Raw genomic sequence first — 19,109 nt, forward strand, 5'->3', positions numbered from 1 at the left:
GCAGTGGGACTCGCTCTGTGCCTCTCTCTCCCGAGACAATCGCCTCTTATTGATCCTCAAGCACTTCCTGACAGAGAGGATAAAACAATGCGAGGTCAACCGCTAGTTCAGACTCTCCCAGAATCACGGGCTAAGTACAGTTCAATTGTATTTAACTTTGAATTGAAAAATATTTCCATTTAATCTTTAAATGTAGTTGCGTTAGCATTTATCTACCTTTTTTGGGATTAAATATGTTTAATATATTTTATTGGAATTATTGTTCATTAAAAATATTGATATTAGTCCCAAAATGAGGAAATTTGTGGTTATATTGCTGTCTCATACATGACAGAATATATTGCACGCTCACTCTCTGATGATGCCCAATGCATGCAGTGATGTCATGAACTTCACCGAGCTCGGCCCAAAATAGCACAGCAACATCGGTAACACTGTACACAACAAGGGAGGAGGGACAACGCAGGACAAATATTACACGTGAAGAACGTGCAGCCAATAATAATTCAAAGTGAAACTTCATGAGAATGAATGAAGGATGATTTTTGCCCTCCAGGAGACTAATATCATATCTGGCATGGTCATAAATCTCCATCGGGCTCGGACGTTGACAATATGTCAAGAGTGAAGATTTGGCAATAAAAAGGCATTTTTAGGAGGGGGGGGGGGTTCTGGGACCGCATAGCCCGCTCTGTATTCCCAATCCGGATTGGGGTGGGGGCTGGGGGCGGTGGCTGATCCCAGAAGCACGTGACCGAGTGATTCAGCGAGACGCCATGTCAGAGCAAATCACAGAGCAACAACACAGAGCCACCTGACAGAGGAGCTCTGTTTCCATGGCAACACCCATGGAGGGGAGGGGGCGTAGGAGGGGGTGTTTGCTGTGGGAGGAAAGAAAGAGAAAGAAGAAAGAAGAGGAGGAATAGTTTGGAAGCTGAAATGCGACTGAGGGAACTGGCTGGAATCGAATGAATGAACACACACACACACACACGTGCACGTGCATCCGTGCAACAGTTCTCAGCTCGTACTGGGCTGAGTTTCTCAGTCAAACAAAGAAGGGAAAAAAAAATGGTCGAATGAATGAATGAATGAATAAATGAATGGGGATTTTATAGCTACTTAGCACAATGGAGCCTTTGGGTGGAATGGGGGGGTTGCCTGCCAAATGAAAGCGCAAATTACGAGGAGAAGATGACATCATTTGGCCAAAACGCTGCACACACCATTGAAAACAAGATGACATAAAAAAATCTCAGAAAGAAAAATAAAACAGAAAATAAAAATAATAACCCCCCCCCCCCCAAAAAAACCCATAATCAAACAAAATCAAAACATAAAATGCAATAAAAAAAATCTTCAAGTCATTCTGCAGTCTACTAAGAGCAAATAAATAAATAAATAAATAAATACATAAATAAATAAATACCAATTAAATTTTATAAACGGTGCTGGGTGGTAAAAAAAAATATTTTGAAGCAACTTTTTTTGAAAAAAGTGAAATAGATCAGCAATAATGACAGAAGTCATCTGAAAACCCAAACTTTCTTGGATTTTAGGTTGAATAGAAAATCAATACTTTTGGACAGCAGTGAGAAGCGCGCACACGTGCAGAAGAGCGCAAGCGAGTAGGAGAGAAGCCGTGAGCCAACAGTGAAGCGTGCGCGTCTAATCTACTAAATAATTCATATTCATAATAAAAACAGAACTTTGCTGTCTTCTGCATGACCAATGAAATTTGAGGCCGGGAGACAAAAGAGTGAAAGAAGCCATTGTTCCTCATCTCCTTCCTCACTGCAGGATGACATAAGCACTTCCGTATAAGATCTGCGACGCAACGTGACACACCGACCGAGCGGTGCGCCATTTCTCCGTTAAGAAGCGGTGACCCCTACACTGCTGCGCAAAATAACGTGAAGCCCATTAGGCCGTAAATATTTTAGTGGGGGGGGAGTGCAATACTGGAAGAACATTTGGGTTAAAAGGTGAATGTCTCTCCAGAGGATCTAATTAAACAATAAAAAAATAGAGAGAGAAAATAAACAACTGAGATCATGTGTTTGCCTAAGTGTGCACACCCTCATATATCTAGGGGTGTGGCTATGTGTAGAAGTAAATTCCCATTCTTGGCACCATTTAAAATGTCTCTGAGCAACCCCCAATAAAGTTCAGCTGTTCTAGCACGACAACAGAAGCAGCAATATCATGGAAAACAATATTAACTATTCTGCATAGCCTTTATTAGAGTCAATTTGCAATACAGAGAAGCTTCAGTTACTATCATGCAAACATTATTAATCTAAATATAATTAGGCTCAATAAATTCCATCTTCTGTCAAGCTTGAGGGAGATAATTATTGATTTTTTTAAATTCTGCTAGCAGTAAACAGTAACAAGGTGATTTGTGCACTAAAAAAAAATCGTTGACAAGCCATTCCACTTGTGTGTCAGTCAATCCAATTAGGTTTGTTACTACCATAAGCTAATTCTGTGATGCTATAACATATATATTATGATTAGTAAACTGTTCCTTCATTGATTTATTAAACCTCGACAAGGATTCGACTTTGGTAGATTAAATCTTCATAAATGACCACAAAAACCACAAATGACATAAGCTATTAGAACTATGCTCATCATTGTCTGATTTTATCACTCGCTATCGACTGCAATTTAATAAGCTGTAAAGATAAGAGGAAAGAGAAATACAATGATACACTGCCCTCTAGCGGAGGCTTTAGCGAACTGCAACAACAAAAGCAAATCTTGCTTCACCGGGAGACCGAATGAGGCAAATTCTCCCAAAGGATGAGTGGGGCAATGACGTCACCGCCTTAGAGGTTTGCGTCGTTCTCATGGAAACGATGCAAGTGGTCAGAGTACCTGAGGGATAGATAAATAAGTTGACAATTAGTCTATGTAAAAACAATGTGAGAAATATATTTTAGAAATTTGTCAGAAGAAAAATTCGATATAAAAATAAAATAGGATATTAGTAAAAAAAAAAAATCTAAAACACACCAAAAATAATAATAAAAATTAATATATATAATATATATGCATACATATACATACCCAAACATTCAGTATATATTACATAGATACATTCAGTCTTACTTTTTAGCACAGAAAGCCGAGCAGTCTCTGCCGATGCTCTCGCTCCAAGCAGTCTTGTACAGCACCTGTCAAAAATTGGACCACATCCAAGTGAATTATAATGTTCAGAATACAGTGAAGAAGATTCAAACCCTTCTGACGCACCAAGAAGACCAGACAATGCAGGAACAGGGTGTAAAAGAAGGCCACGGTGCGTGCCATCTTATTGGAGAGGATCACACGGCCCTGCGGGACACCAGACAGCCACGTTGGCATTGTGTGTGTGTGTGTGTGTGCACGCGAGTGTGCACGTATGTCAAGTTTGTACCAGGCTCAGGGTTGCTTTATCCCAAGGGCTGAGGCTCAAGTAGCGACGCTGACGCTCCTGTCGACAGAAATCACAGCAGAAACGTGAACGCAAGTTAATAGGTGAAGATTGAGAAAAAGATTTTCTACCTTCTTACTGAAGGAAGCAAATGGGTCCAGCCTCTCCTCATACTGGGAGGAGTAGCGCATCACTGTGTCATCACTTCCTCCAGCCTGGAGCGCACACACAAGTCGCTGTGAAATAAATCGGGACTCACACACATTAAACGGAAAAGAAGCCATACTCTGCCGGCGTAGCCCTGTAGGAACTTGATCTTCTCGTAGAGTTTGATGTTGTCGGCGCGCAGGCTGTCCAGCTCGGTTTGTAGCGCCTGCATGGTCTGTTGCATGGAGCGGTTCTCCTGGAATGAGGTGATGGAGGTCACATATAATGTGCGAGATGTGTGTGCGAGTATGATGGTGACTCACGGCTTCCAGCTCCTGGTTACGGGAGCGGAACCTTTCCCTTTGGCTGGAAATGATGGAGAGGAGAGAGTCCATCTGACCTTGAGGCACCTCAGCGTGGACACTGGGGACCGAATCTGACAAAATGGGGGGGGGGGAAAGGTAGTACAATCGAGGTCAAGAGTTGAATTTTTTTTAAAAAACATTAAATTATGTGAATATCTATAAAGAGATGCCACAGGGCTCTGTTTTAGAACCTCTGGTATTTCCCGATAATGCTATTTTACTAATATACATTTTCATTCAACTTTCCGTGGATGATGCTGAGCCCAACAACTTTCCATGGGATGTTTTTTTTTTTTTTTCCCCCCTTTAGAACCAAGCATACCAGCAAACATAGCAGTGGCTTCTTTGATGGGCTCAGGGATGTTGATGACTTCGGCGCCGTCGGCCCCGGGTCGGGACAGGGACGACATAGCCTGGATGGTGCTCAAGTCGTGCTCCAGTCTCAGTATGAGCTCCTTCTGCTCGCCACTGATCCGCACCGCCGACGCAAACTCCCCCTGCAGCTCCGCATAGCGACCTGGGGGAGGAGAATAAAAATAAAAAAGTTTATTTTTTCCACATCAACCATTTGGATTTGTCATTTGTCTTATTCTGAAAGCACTCACCTGGCGGGTCAATGACACAAACAATCCAACATCTTTCAAAGTACTCTTTTTTTTTCTCTGAGAATAACTGAACAACAAACTCCCACAGAACACTTTTAGTATTTGTATAAAAGAGATTTACTTCAATTATCACACCTAGGGTGCATGTGAATAATAATAATGATGATGAATGAATCAAATGTCAATCATAACAAATACATTGTGAACGTTTCATACAGTGATATTGCTTTTCAACGTTGTAGAAGGGGGGGAGGGGGGGAGACTGTCTTACAGTGCTGAGAACAAACGACATGATACGTTTAGTAAATAGAAAGATATAAAGAAAACAATGATACATGAGGAAACAAAAAAAAAATGGAGAAGAAGAGCATCTTAGGAGTGACGGAGGTGCTGAGAGATGGATATAGAGGAATAGGAAAAAAAAGGAGGCGTGAACCGTCCCTTTTACAGTCATGCACAGCGCACACACTCCAAGCGGTGGGGAAAGCGTTATTACTTCCACGTTGTTGATGAGAGGGTGTTTGGAAAAAAAACAAAAACATAACATAAAGCCTCAACAAGCATCTTAAAGCTTTCCAAAGTTGGAGGGGAGGGCTGAAGATCTCTCCCCGGGTCATTTGGTTGTCAGTCTACACTGTGGAGGAAGCTATAGGAGGGGAGATGGGGAAACATAGGTGGACCACTACATCACTATTTGGCTTTTTGCTTCCTCTTTCTTTTTTTTTTTTTTTTTTTTTAACATTGAAATGTTGAGCTTGGAAACAGAGTGAGGAGGAGGGGGGCGGGGGGGGGAAAAGACTGAACGAAAACAAAAAAGAAACACACGAGCAAAGTGAAGAAGATGAGTGTATTGTGCTGTATTTAGGTGTGTCGCGACGACAGTGCGTCGGGATGGGGGGGAAACAAAAAGTGATTCCTTACAAAAAACCCACTTCATAAGATATATTCTAAAAGTATTAATATTATTACAAAAAACATCTTGAGGTTTCTCTCTCTGTCTCTCTTTCTTTCTTTTTTTTAAGTTTTTCCTGAATAGGGTGACCAGTGCTGCTGTCCAGGCTTCCATCACAATAATATTAAAAAAAAAAAAAAAAGCACTACTTCAAAACAGATCATACAGTAAAGCTTTACGACTTCAGAAAACATGATATGATATACAGCATCTGTTACACCTTTACAATGTTATTCAACAGTGTATAGAATCATCTGGATCTTTAAATTTGTAGAAAAATATCTGTGGATCATGGAAAAAAAGTCCTGAATCGTCCCTTCTCTCGTCCTGCCTTTCCAAAAAAAAAAAAAAAAGCACACTGTGACACTAAGTGACTCCGTAGCTACTTGACCCCGACTCGTATTTACAATTTCTTATCCTCCCTCTCCGAATAGTTGGCACACGTCATCTCAATACCTGCAGTGACGTCACAGCGAACCTGACACGGAACAGAAGGAGAAGACAAACCCAAGTTTATATATATATATTAAAAAAAAAAATGCCCTATGAGTAAATTCAGTGTTATTACAGTGTCTGCTGTTTTTTCGGCGTGCTTACTCCTTCATTCTGCTTGTTAGGTATGTACAACGTCGGGGTGGAGGGGGGTAAGTGTCTGCTAAAACCCCAAATGGGTCAGTCGTTAAGAACGCCAGCTTATTATTTTCGTATTCCCGCAACCCTCTCCAGGAGAGAAGTACAGGTCAAGGAGGGGAAGGAGAAAAAATATATCGAAGCGGATCAGAGACGACACGCGCGCACACACGTCTGACGACATCACAACGTTTTGGTGCCCTGCTTGGCAGTTAAAGGCACAAATCTGATGATCTGATGTGGTTTTCGGAAGGGGGGGGGGGTGGGGATGGCTAAAATGGGTTAAGTGCTTCGTATTAAGGTTGCGGTAGAGCTACAAGACGTGCTCTTTGTGGTCGCGGGCCGGAAAGGGACACGGATGTTTGACACCTGGCGTCCATGGGAAGAGAGTTTGAGGGAGATTTCTTGATCTTGATATAAATGGATCGACTATATGGACAGAAGTAGTGAGACATGATTCATCGAGAATTCAATCATACAGTATTTCCCAAATATGCTCTTTGTCTGTTGTTTTGTGTTCCAATCGTGCTACGCAGGCTCCCTCTAGTGGGAAGAAAAAGAATCACTGAATTACATGTGACAGTGACCTTTTTTTTTTTTTTTTTTTTTAAACAATACTGTAGCTTTCAGTTCTATTTAAATTTACATTTTATGTTTTAGATCTGTTTTTTTTTTTTTTGTAATGTTAGAATCAAACATTTTCATCAGCATATAACCTATATTTGGTTGCAGGGTTAGCAACTATTAGTTTTTGGGAAAAATGAATTGTCTATTTAATGCGCATTAATTGGTTCTGACCCTGTTCAAAATAGCTTAACTCCATTTTTTCACCGCCTAACACTTTGTCCATATAGAATCCGTGAATAAAATAATTGGTACCCTTCTATTAGGGAAAACTAACAAAAACTCCCACAATGGTAACAGAAATAACTACTGGTGGCTAAAATGTCATTAGAGCAGCAACCAATATGAATTTTGCCTTTTTTTTTTTTTTTTAATTGCCTTTTCTTTAACAGAAGGGTACCAACAATTGTGTTCATTAAGGGAACAGGAAGCTTGAGGGAGAGTATTCCGTCTTCAAAACCAAATCAGGTACTTACTAATTATATCTACACCGGCCGTGTTCCCGTTCTGTCGCACGCACTTATGTGTAAAATTCATCATGTCGAAACTCAGCCGACGTCTGTTTCCATTTTAGTGTTGGGAGTCTGTGCTTGGTTCTCAACCACTTCCACAAATAAAAGGCATCCATTTCCCAGGAGCCCGCGATGGTAACTCCTGTGTAGTGTTTGACAGACCCTGTCCTAATAAGTGCTTTTATTGTACGGACTGCTATAGATAAGAATTCTGCATAATCGTTGGCTGGCTCTTTCGCGCTAGCTGGTACAACTCGTCTAATCTCAATTTGGCAGATATGACCTCTTTTTCAACATGTATTCTCATTTTCCGATGATTTCATTTGACCTATATGACAACGAGCAAACACTTGGACCTGATCGAGTAAATGGCGATGAATGACTTCTAGCTAAAAGACAAGCTTGTCCGTAAAGATGACAGTCGAGTCAAAACAACGGGATATGTTAACCAATCATCTTGATATGTTTTTGGTTTTTTTTGTCGGATTCTCGAGCTAGCCATTTAAGAGCATTAAAAAAAAAAAAAAAAAAAAAAAGGCTAGGAAGGGGGGGGGGGGGGGGGGCGGGGAACAAAGTGTGACAAACGCATTTCCCCCCCCCCAAAAAAAAAAAAAAAAGTTTTGAAATGACACTAAACGTTTCGGATTCATGAATATACAAACAAATGAGAACTAGTACGTCTCTGTCAATATTAAACCAATACTGCCGGCAGTCTATCACGTCTAGTAAAAATGTTACTTGCCCTCAGGAACAGTATAATCCCTTACAATATAGACAACTCAAATGATAAGACATTAAATGAAAAAAACAATTACAGCACCTATAAATAAGCAGAATAAAAAAACCAAAACTATAAATGAAAATAAAAGAGCAATCAAACCGAGCTACAGTAAATCATCGTATTAAACTACATGGTGAGATTAATGTAATGGTAACGTGTCAAAAACAGCTTCAAAAGAAGGGTGTCAGTTGTGCACTAGTAGTGTGTGCGAGTAGATACCAAATATGAACCCCCTCCCCACACTCGTTGCAAACACACAAAGACACACACACGCACACACACACACAAAGGGGAGGCAGTGGGCTGACAGGCACTGAGGGCTTGTGTGGGACGAGGAGGAGGTGATATGCCTTCGAAATTTGTAGTGTATACAGTAGAATTGAACGTGACAACAGCAATAAAAAAAAAATAAAAAAAAAATCCTGGAATCAGGAAAGACTGGAGGAGAGTGTAACTACTCACACCAGAGTTGGAGTGAACTCAAAAGTACTGTACATTGCCCCCCAAAAAAAAATCATATTTATGATTGCTAACCCAAGGTTTGTAAATTGAACTCTGAGTGAATTGACCTCGACCCTGACTGACATGCAGGCAAATATACAAATACACACATGAGACACACACACACACTTCCTGATTTGGCCTATAAAAAGATGTGTTTGTGAACAGGAAATTAGCTGGTGGTGAGCGCACACACACACGCCCACCCACACACACACACACACACACACACACACACACATGTACTGTACACCCGAGCAGATCCAGTGCTGGGTCGAACTGTGATGTGCGCAACCTAAAAAAAAACAACCAGGAGACACGGAAAATATCAGCTACAGTACTACGTGAAGTCATCGTATCGTATGTTTAACAATGCAATATGATACCATCCTAATTTGCTTCTTTTTTTTTTAAAGAACAAAAAAAAAAAAACAACAGTAACTTGTTATCCTCTTATTGTCTGCTTATTTTGTACTAATTAAAATGCGTCCTAAAATTCCCTATTTTGTTATCTTTAGAGTCAGAAGACTGTGCAATCTCTTATTGGCAACCAAATTGCAATATGAATTCCAAAAAAAAAAAAAAAAAAAAAAAGAGAGAGAACGAGACGGTCCTTCATCCTTGGCGAAGGACCTAAGGGGTTCCTTCTCTCCTTTCCTTTCCAGACGAGTGTGTGTTTGCGAGGAATTATTACGTCATCCTTCTGGCCATCACATGGCTGTCAGCAGGATAGAGATAGGAGAACGGGGTACACAACAGGTCAAAGTTCGTACATCAGTAACCATGGCAGCTCAGGCGCGTTACCCTCTTAAGAGTGTAGGAGATACAAAAGCAAAAAAAAAAAAAAGGCGCCGCCGTCCAGAAGTGGCGACGCACACACGCGCGCTGACACAACCCCTAAACATACAAAAAAAAACACACACACACACGCACACACACATGCAAGTGAGTGAAAAAAGGCAAAGGTTTTTTTTTTGTTTTTTTTGTAACAGTCACTCTACAGTGTGAAAAAAATGAGGCGTCTCACTGAGTGAGGGGAGGTTTGTGGACACTTGGGAGGTGAGAAGAAGAGCGGAAAAAAGATCTCCTTTAAGAAAAGTGAAAGTTCTTGCCAGAGAGTTCCTGTCTCTTATCTATCATCGAGCAGTGTGTGTGTGTGTCACTGGGACAGCTGCTGCGACAGGCCTCGCCTGTCTTGACCCAGTCCGGGTTTGGCAGCCCGGCCGCGGGTCAGACCCCGGCTCGGGACTGACCGGTCGGTCTGGTGCACCAGTGGCTGGTGATAAGGGGAGAGGTACAGCAGGGCCAGAGGCCAGCAGGACGGCTAAGTGCTTTTCTCAGTACAAAAACAAAACTCAGTTTAAAAAAAAAAAAAAGAGAAGAAGAGACACTTAAGCTCTCTTATTTTGTTCTTCTAGGTATTCAGTAAATCTTTTGTTTGTTTTTTTCAGGGTTTTTGCCAACCTCGCTTTCCTCTTTTGGGAAAAGCTTTGTAGTAAAAATGGCTGCTGAGCTTGACTTTGGCTGTGTCCACTCTCCAACTGGAACAGAGCAGGAGGGGTCCAAGGTTAGAGGTGGTGAGGTTTTGAGACAAGAGGGGCGAAGGGCGCTCAGGCTGGAGGAATAGGCGGGGCTAGAACTCCCACTCGGAGGGATCCTCTTTGCTGGCGGCCTTTTCCAGCCGGTGGATGATGTTATTGAGGTTGGCCGCTTTCTTCTTGCGCAAATTGTTGTCCCTGGGGTTTCTGGCCGGGCCGGAGGCCGGGATATTAGTACTCGAGGCGGAGCTTCCGGGGGACGCCTCCGTTAGGCTGAAGAGCCCAAGTCCACCCGACCCGCAACTAGAGCCCGGCGGGACGCAGTCTAGCTGGGAAGGAGAATTATTCGAGCCCCCCGCCTCAGACTCGGCCTCCATGTCGTGGTCTTTGCAAGCTCCCCTGTGATCCTCCAGGCCCGCACCGAATCCCTGGCGCGCCTCCACCGTGCCCTCCGACTCGGTCCCGTCGCAGCTGTCCCCTTCGCCTGATTTCGACCCGCGGAGGGAAGGGGAGCCCCCCTCGCTGCCGGGCCCGACCCCTCCGGCTGCCTGGATTTCCTCAATGAAGAGCTCTCGTCGGATACGTGACCTGGAAGAGACGCTGGACGTCAATCACTGTTTGTTAAAAATGAGTTACAACACAGTTTTAAATTTGTGCTAATGTCCAGTAGCCTACCAATGGTATTTCACATTAAATGTTAGCGGTTAAGCTAGCAGACATTCATTATATTGTTTGGTTAAAGACTTTTGGTGTTTGAATGATGTATTTTCTAAATCGTGAAGGTGTTAAACTACAAATAAAAACATTTCATGCGGTCTCTGATGCTAAATGCCGTTCTACGCTCACCACTGTCCTCAAAATGCTGACCTGTAATTATGAAACCAGTTGATAACGGTGCTGGTCTTCAGGTTGAGCTGCGAGGCTAGCTCCTCAATGGTCTTGGGCGAGGGATACGGTTTTTGTTGGTAAGCCCTTTTCAGGGCCTCCTTTTCTTCGGGGCCAAGCACCACTCTGGGCTTCTTCAAGTGTTGCTGTGGCCCCGGACTCTGAGAGCCCTGCACGTAGTCTGACCCCACTAGGCCAGCGTCCACAGAATGGCCGTCGCTCAAGGAGCTTAGCCTCCTCTTCATGTAGGCTGTGAAGACACAAAAACATTGAGGGATTTAGTGAAAATACAAGTATGGATAATATCTTTTGTCATTAATGATTGATTTAAAAAAAAAAAAAACTGCCGTCATGGGCGCTTTACTACTATGCTCAACCGCCACTAGGTGGTGCTATTGTACTTCCTGCAAAATGTAACAATGAAGCCCTGTTCGACACAAACAGCAGATGTAAGCTCGCTTTACTTCAGGCACCAGCGGCAGAAAATGAACAGTTCACGGCAGCTTCACATTAGTTTGACATTTTGTCCACCCTGATACACACTGCCGGATATATTAGTCGTGGAGCAGCAGCGGTAAGGCCCTCAGAGCAAGGTTAGAGCGCTCTTTAAAAAAAAAAAAAGAGCAAGCTTGCGGGCTGCTAGCGCAAAGGTGAGGGGGCCAAACACAGTTGCCGTAGAGGAGATTCGTGTCTTTCCTCGTGGCTTCGCTCTGGGTCAGGATGATTGCCTGTTGCAACTGGGATGCTTTACTTTTGAGGTCAGTAAACCCAAATGAAGTGTGACCCCCAAACATGCAGTGTACAAACACAGTATTGAACTGTAGTGTATTTTGCTCATTCGCTTATTTTTCTTTTTAGGATATATAGATCAGTGTTATGATATTTCAATCAAAGCATTCCTCCAATAAAAGCGCATCAATTGCGTGCTGAAGGGGGGTCACTGAGGCCCTTTGGTCTCGCCGTTGATCACACGCACGTCACGTCGGCAAAAAAAAACAAAACAACAAGCAACGCTGCGTGATAAAGGCTTCCGACAAAGATTAAAAATACAACTTTATAGACTGATGATTATTACGATGATGACAATGATGAAGAGGAGTGCTGATGACTGTGAGTAAGCAGGCCCGCGGCGGTCCCCTAGCTGTCACATCTAATACAGTACGTGATGCCTGGCGTCCTGATTGCTACTGACATCACACCAAGACGACTGTGATCCGCACAACATGCTCGGCCGTCCTACACAAAAGATATCGTTTGTGCAAAAAAAAAAAAAAAAGGGGGCTTTCATCTACGTGTTTTTATCCCAAAAAACGCATGTTTGAGCACGTGATTCTGAAATCTGAAGGGCTTACCCCCTCCCTGCCTGAAGTTTTTTGGTCCCCCCCCCCCCACACACACACACCTTTCTTCTCCAGTCGCTTCATGTCCATGAGTTTCTCCACACTGTGCGGGTCCTGGAGCCAAAGCTGCATCCGGACAAAGGGCTCCCTGCCCTTCAGGCTGAGCTTGTGCCACGGTTTGGGCCTGGCCAGCAGGTCTGAGACAGAACCCTGTGTCAGACCCAGGATCGTCTCCCCAAATAGACGCTGGCCTGGTTGGGATAGATGATGGCCTTTGTTAGAAAGGGGCATGATTTAAAAGATGAATTTGGCACACACACAAAAAAAGCCCTGCTATAAAAAAATTTGACCATTTAAGTATAATCTGGAGCCAGGAAATAGCAATAATACTAATCATAAATGAGATCAATAAATGATGTAGAAATAATGAATGCTTTCTCGATGTCTCACCGAGGTTGTTGTCTGTCAGCACCTCCTTCACCTTCTTGGTAATAGCGTACGTATCGAGCTCGGGAGACATTGCGACCATCTCCTGAATGCTCAGACCCGAGTGGCCGGGTATAGGCAGCGGGGTTCCGGGCTGGGACTCTCCGCACGAAGGCTCGTCGGAAGCGGGCTTGAGCCCGGACGACTGCGACGTGAGCAGATCGCCGGCGAGGCCGTTGACGGATTCTTCGGCCGAGCTGAGCGGCGACTCTGGAGCGGGGCTGCAGCTCGCTGATGTTTTGGGAGTACCTTCTGTTTGTGGAGACACAAAGACCGTGTGAGTTAAGAGACACACGTATGCTCCCACACACACACACATGGCATTTAATTCCTATTTAAGGAGCGGCAAAAGGTGTTTTAAGTTTTGGAGTTTGACGCTTTTTTGGCTTGCTGCTCTTTCTTTCATCCACCCCCCCTCTGCTGTCTCTGCCTGTGTTAGTGTTGCTGTGCAGCTCAGCAGGCTGGAAGAGAGCAGTCATGAGGAGCTGTCAGTGTACATTAGCTGCTGTTTACACCCCCAGAGAGAAACAGAGACACGCACACGCATGCACACGCAGAGCTGCCATCTGGCGCCGCAACACTAACTTGTCTATGACATGACGAACCAGCAGCTTGCTGGCTGACACTGCCACTGCATAGTGGATGGGGTTGGGTGGGTGGTGGTGGGGGGGGTTAACGGGGGGATGGTATGGGAGAATGCGAGGTCAGATCGGGCGAGAGAGAGAGCCAGTGATGGAGGGATGGAAGAAGATTGAGTGATTGACAGATGGACAGTAGCGACTTGCCGAGAGCTCTAATCAGGGCTTTCTGAGTAAAGCGGTTGTGTGAATCATAGATGTGTACTGCGGGCGGGATTTGTGTACCTTGGTTGTGAGCTTGCTGGATATGTGCGTTTTGCCCCTGGTCTCCATTGAGCCACGGCTGCATGCGCAGGTACGGCTCCCGGTTCCTCTGGTTCAACTTGTTCCACGGCTTGTTTCGAGACACACTGTCACTCAGTATTCCCTAAAGGATGGAGCGAGGGGAACGGGGTCAGACGTGAGACTGCTGTGGTGGGCAAGAGGGAAAGCATAGGACCCCCCCCCCCCCCCCCAAGCGTCCATACCTCTTTGGAGTCTTCCTGGTTGTGGTTCTCATCTCCAGCTGAAGTCCTGCGAGGGTCCGTGTGCATGCTACTCCACCACTGCTCTCTCCAGTAACCCACCCCTCCTGCCGCAGACCCGGAGCGTACCGAGCCCTCGGAGCTCCGACCTTGCTTGAGAGAGCCGTCCGATGACATGTCGATGCCCGAAGAGGGCCTGCCCTCCCTCTTGATCCCAGAACTGAAGTCCAGCACTGGCGACGGGGAGGAGGGGGAGGACAAGAGCGAGCTGGGAGGCTTCTTGAGGGAGAGAGCCAAGGGATTGTAAGGGGGGAGGGGAGCGGTGAGGGGAGAGCTCATGAGGTCCCTCTGAGACATCAGGGAGGATGAGGACGATGAGGCTTTGAGGATGGGTTCCAGCGCAGCCTGCTGGGCCTCCATCTCCCGGCGAGCTTGCTCCAGGATGGAGCGGATGGCCTCGTCTGACCCGCTGCCCCCGCCGCCCCCGAGCCCGCTTCCGCCCCCTCCTTTCAGGCCTACGTAGGAGGGCTGCGCATGCGACAAATCTGGTGATAGGGAAGGACGGAGGGGGGGGGGAAAAAAAACACGTCAAGGGGATATACAGAAACATCTCCAGGCTTGACAGAAAAAAAAAGATTTACACTCACCGGCTTTCTGCACCTGCAGCTCTCTTTTGGCCTGCTCCAGAATGGACTTGATGGCCTCATCTGAACCGGCATCTTGAGAGCGGACACGAGCTGTGATGTTCCCTGAAAGCAAGGAAAGACAACGCGAGACATGAACACAAGAAGGGAAAGCAACTTTTTGGAGGCAAACAAAATAATAAATCATTTCTTTCTTTCTAATATTAAACATTCCGGCTCTAAGGCAACTACACCGTTGGTTCCTTCGGAGCCCTCCGCACATGCAAAACGCACTACGGGGGCTTCTGCACATGCTGGCTTCTATTTATTTATTTATTTTTGCGTGGCGACCGTCCATTTAGTCGACAAAGCACATCCACGTTCACCCTTGACACAAACATGCCACACGGACAGAACGTGCTGGAATCTGCGTGTGAAGGGGACAGACCTGTGTGTGAAGCTGTATTGGAGAGGGCTCTCCGCTTCGGAACATCCTGAAACACTCGGCTAAGCTGGGGCTGGCCTGAGCCCTCTGTTAAAAACAATATACCACACACTATGTTACAGCACTTGTGGGTTTATTTTTCTAACAGCTACTCTATTGTATGAACTTCCCTAATAAGTAAATGCAATGTTGTGGTGGTGGGGTGGGGGTAGGGGGGGGGGGGGTGCTTTTCTATCCAACGCACATTAGAGTGCTAGGAAATGTTATTGATCCACATCATGTGCAACCCCGGCAGGAATCCAAGCTCTGCTTCTCGCAGCGATATTAAACTACTAGGACAGGAGAGTGAAATGTAATGACAAAGTGTCGGAGGCCCAAACTCTCTTCGAGACGAGGCGGTCAACTCGACCGCGTTTTGTGGACCGCCGAGAACATCTTCCATCAGAAATGTCCCGATGCGTGAACAAAAGCAGGCCCGGGCTAATCGAATCTACCCGCAGTTAGCGGTTACCTCAGCCTTCTTGCGAGTTGCCACCGGATCGATGCTATTGATGTGTGAAAGGTTTCTGTATTGACCGAAACGGCGAGGAGAGGCTCTTGGGATGTGTGTGTGTCTTAAGAACTGGTTCAGGACACACAGATGTGGCGCAGAATGGGAGTTAGGAAGGAGGAAGAAATATATGAAGGCTAGGTCCTATTGACAAGCTGATCAATAGCCGTGCGCAAGGGCTGCTCCACGGAACGCGCACACGCATGCTTGACACACACATACCGCACTCCAGCCGCAAGACGCGAGCGCTCACCTCGCTGCCGTCCCTGGATGCTACGAAGCGCCAGGATGTTCTGCTCGTCGGCCAGGAACTGCCTCATCTTGTGGAAGGGCTCCTTGCCGCGGATGGTGAGTTTGTTCCACGGTTTGGGCCGGGCCAGGATCTCGCTGACGGAGCCCTGGGAGAGGCCCAGCACGTAGTGGCCGAAGACACGCTGGCCGATGTTGTGCTTGATCAGCTGCTCTTTGACCTGCCGGGCGATCTCGGCCGTGTCCATGTCCTCGCCGTCCAAAACGCTCCCCGTGGTGGCGTCCGAGTGGCTCGGGGACGGCGACGGGGCGCTGCCGGCCGTGCTGCTCCCGTTAACGGGGGCCATGTCCGGGCTGGCGGGGGGCGGCTGGGGGCTGCTGGCCGCCAGGGGGATGGCGGCCGACGCGCAGCCCGGGGTGGAGGTAGGGATGGAGCTGAGGGTCGGAGTGAAAGGGGTGAACAGAAGAGCCCCGCCGGGGATCCCGGACGACTCTTGCAAGGCTTTGGAGTAGAAGGTCTGCAGCAGTTGCCGCTGGATCAACGAGTTCAAAGCCATCTTGCCACCCACCAGCGGGAAGACCGGGGAGTAGAAGTCCTGGCCAATGCCGGTGGGAGTGAAGGGGTGGGCTTCGCCGCTGCTGCTGCCGCTGCTGGTCGTAGTGGCGGTGTTGAGGGCATTTGTGTGAGTGCGAGACAGGGAAGGCTGCGAGGAGGAAGGGAAAGGAGGAGGGGGCGAAGAAGAGGGCTCGCCGCTTTCCTCCTTAGGTGTCGACTCTTCTGTCCCTTTCCGCCCGGCTGGCCCTACAAGAAAGGTCAAACACACCATGCATTATGGGGGGAAGTCAACAAAAAAGGGGTTCCAAAAAAAAAAAAAAACAGAGACCAAACACAAAATTAACTTAAGTCGTTTCCGAATTAGCCTTTTTTGCCAACCTCCCCCCAAGACAAAATGCCCATGCATTTGTGATTTCAACCTTTCTTGTAAGTCACAGCCTGGAAGAGGGAGGGGGGGGGAATCAGGACAACCAAAACAATTGACAGTGTGCCGTCGAGGCGGACTCGCTCGGTCCGACTTTACAGTTCCTCGTGTGGTCAAAAGACGTCCTCCTCCGTGCCGAGCGGTGATCCTTACCGCTCCATTGTCCCAGATGCGGTAGTAAGTCCTTATTTTATTAAATATATCCAGGTCGGGCCGGGGGGGGGAAGGAAAAGTCTGAAAACAATATTTATGGCTGAACAGAATACAAATAGTGCAGGCAGGTCTTCACACTGACGGTGAAGGTCGAAGTTTTCCAACAGACTCCATTTTCACATTCATCAAAACAAATATATGAAAGCAACTCGTGCGCCCCCTCCCCCTCCCACCCCTGATCTTTTTAACTATAGGAATCCATCTGGATGATAGGCGCGGCGAGTAATATTATTCAAATGCATAACCATTGAGACTTAACATGATTGAGCGAGACAGTAGGCTCCCCTTACTGTGAATGTTAATCAATTCAGAGCTACTCAGCTATTCAAGCCTAAAGCTATGACATTTCAAACCCATAAACACTGTTGCGCTCGTCCTGATGCAAGGCGGGGGCCATAGTATGCTGTCCTCATTTTTAGTGTTGTGCAACTTTTATACGCTCTTTAGGTTGACCTACTGGTTGGAATAAACGCGCTCGAGTTGTCTTTGTGCGTGGGCTCGATAAAACCTCATTTGGTTGACATGTTTGAAAACCAAAAACCTTGTGTTCAGTATTCTCAGAGAAAATAAAAAAGCTGGGAGATTTTTTTTTTTGTGTGCATATTTTGAGCACAGCCTTACCCGGAGACTTCACGTCGCATCCACCATTACCGTAACGGTGGGCCGAGACCTTCCTAAACTTACCGCTGAGCTCGGCGTTGGCTATGCGCAGCGCGGCGCTCTCCGATTGAAGACTACGATTCCTCTCCAGCAACAGCACCTCCAGAGGTTTGGATGAATCCTGATGACAGGAGAGCACAAAGTAAAAATAAAACCCCCCCCAAAAAAATTCTTTTTTTTGATTCCCAACTGAAAAGCTCATAATTAATATACTTGTTCAATTATCAAATCATTCTATGTCCTAATTATGGAACAAAGACCAAGGGAGTAATGTCATTACAGAACTTTTTTTTTTTTTTTACCTGCACGGAATCTGATGTTCCAAACTCGACTGACTTCAGAATACTGAGGAGAGAGACAAAACGTATTGTACTAAAATCGATAACACGAAAAAAATGGGCTTCGTCTTGAAACAAGGTCATGCTTTTGTACCGCCGCATGGACCGCTGGCGATAAAACGCTTCTCGAGATCCTTACCCCAACTCCTTCTTCACCTCCTCATAGTCTGCTTGCTTCTCAAGTTTCTCTTCCAGTTCCTGTGGATGGTGAAAGATTTCACAAATGTTGACACCAACTCAGCACACACGCACAATCCCGGTGAATTCTTCTCTACCTTGAGAACGGCCGTCTTGCTGCTGAGCTGCTGCTCCAGCTGTGTGATCTGGCTGCTGGTGGTCTCTCGTAGTTTGGTCAGGCTGGCCTGCAGTCTCTGGACGTCTTCCACCAGCTGTACGCTCTCCCTTTCTTTGGCCCTGAGCTCCGCCTCCAGACTTGTGTGAGAAGCCACCTCCACAGTTTGCTCCTGCAAGCCATGAACCGCAACCACATCATTAGGTGACGGCAAGCTGACCGACTTTAACTGAACGGGACGATTGAGATCATGGTGTGTTTATACATAAACACAATATTGTAATAAAAATAAAAAGAAATAGAAATGACAGGCTATTAAGTTAAATTAATTTATTTATTGATTTTTATTCAATCTAAATTAGAGGCTGGTTTTCAGTATAAATTTTATGTAATTGTTTCATTAAATTATTTAATTAAATTGAACACGTCACGTCCTTTACTGTCGGGTGTTTACTTTTGGGGATTATTTGACATCTAACAACGTTACCCGATAGAATCAATAATGAGGACAGCACTTCCTCAAACAGTCCTCTTGTTCATTTAGTCGACGACCTTGGAGGTCCCGTGACAACGGTAATCAATAAACGGCCGCTGCGATCAGACGAAAAGGCCGAGCTGATCTTTAGTTCTTCAATGTGTACGTCTCTGTCCGCCGCGTGGGTAAATCAGCGAGGAGGCGAAAGGGTGTTACCGCGTCGGGGTCGGCCTTGCCGGTCGGGCTGGCGGCCTGCTGGGATTGGTTATTCAAGGACAGCTGCTCCCGCAGTGACTCAGCCTCTCTTTGCGCCACCTCAGCTCGCTGCAAGGAGAAAGAGAAAAAGACGCAGTTCTTACGGTCAAACACGATTAATCTCATGTTTATGCAGCTCA

The 19,109-nt window shown here is 45.9% G+C and overlaps 2 protein-coding genes across 5 annotated transcripts in view; both read right to left on the reverse strand.

Annotated features, from left to right (window-relative positions):
- Positions 1-2,218: 2,218 nt before the first annotated feature.
- Positions 2,219-4,570, reverse strand: cux1b (cut-like homeobox 1b). The gene is made up of 8 exons (XM_085916393.1): positions 4,561-4,570; positions 4,256-4,450; positions 3,892-4,004; positions 3,553-3,708; positions 3,425-3,481; positions 3,262-3,342; positions 3,118-3,182; positions 2,219-2,883 (listed from the first exon to the last, which is right to left on the reverse strand). Exons 1-8 carry the CDS (start codon positions 4,568-4,570, stop codon positions 2,835-2,837), a joined length of 726 nt encoding a protein of 241 aa, XP_085772519.1. The 3' UTR covers positions 2,219-2,834.
- A 3,266-nt stretch (positions 4,571-7,836) lies between these two features.
- Positions 7,837-19,109, reverse strand: part of LOC147054223 (homeobox protein cut-like 1) — a 49,211-nt gene continuing 37,938 nt past the window's right edge. Inside the window, exons 10-23 of one of the 4 annotated variants that reach the window (XM_085917321.1) lie at positions 18,931-19,038; positions 18,223-18,411; positions 18,087-18,145; positions 17,912-17,954; positions 17,634-17,730; positions 15,761-16,558; positions 14,961-15,044; positions 14,537-14,638; positions 13,893-14,434; positions 13,651-13,792; positions 12,752-13,039; positions 12,364-12,552; positions 10,944-11,211; positions 7,837-10,664 (exon numbers count right to left, since the gene is read on the reverse strand). In XM_085917321.1, coding sequence (XP_085773447.1) covers positions 10,172-10,664; positions 10,944-11,211; positions 12,364-12,552; positions 12,752-13,039; positions 13,651-13,792; positions 13,893-14,434; positions 14,537-14,638; positions 14,961-15,044; positions 15,761-16,558; positions 17,634-17,730; positions 17,912-17,954; positions 18,087-18,145; positions 18,223-18,411; positions 18,931-19,038 — 3,402 coding nt within the window. In that variant the 3' untranslated portion in view covers positions 7,837-10,171. Of the gene's footprint in view, positions 10,665-10,943; positions 11,212-12,363; positions 12,574-12,751; positions 13,040-13,650; positions 13,793-13,892; positions 14,435-14,536; positions 14,639-14,960; positions 15,045-15,760; positions 16,559-17,633; positions 17,731-17,911; positions 17,955-18,086; positions 18,146-18,222; positions 18,412-18,930; positions 19,039-19,109 lie in introns of all 4 variants that reach the window. The other 3 variants (XM_085917320.1, XM_085917323.1, XM_085917322.1) reach the window with 3 other exon arrangements.

This window comes from Syngnathus leptorhynchus, chromosome 7, assembly GCF_054491065.1.
Source record: "Syngnathus leptorhynchus isolate UIUO chromosome 7, UIUO_Slep, whole genome shotgun sequence".
In the NCBI taxonomy this organism is placed as follows: Eukaryota; Metazoa; Chordata; class Actinopteri; order Syngnathiformes; family Syngnathidae; genus Syngnathus; species Syngnathus leptorhynchus.

Coding starts and splice junctions, on each gene's coding strand:
- cux1b (XM_085916393.1), bottom strand. Junction 4,005..4,255: donor AGCCACTGCTATGTTTGCTG/GTATGCTTGGTT, acceptor CCATTTTGTCAG/ATTCGGTCCCCAGTGTCCAC. Junction 3,709..3,891: donor GTAACCAGGAGCTGGAAGCC/GTGAGTCACCAT, acceptor CTACGCCGGCAG/AGTATGGCTTCTTTTCCGTT.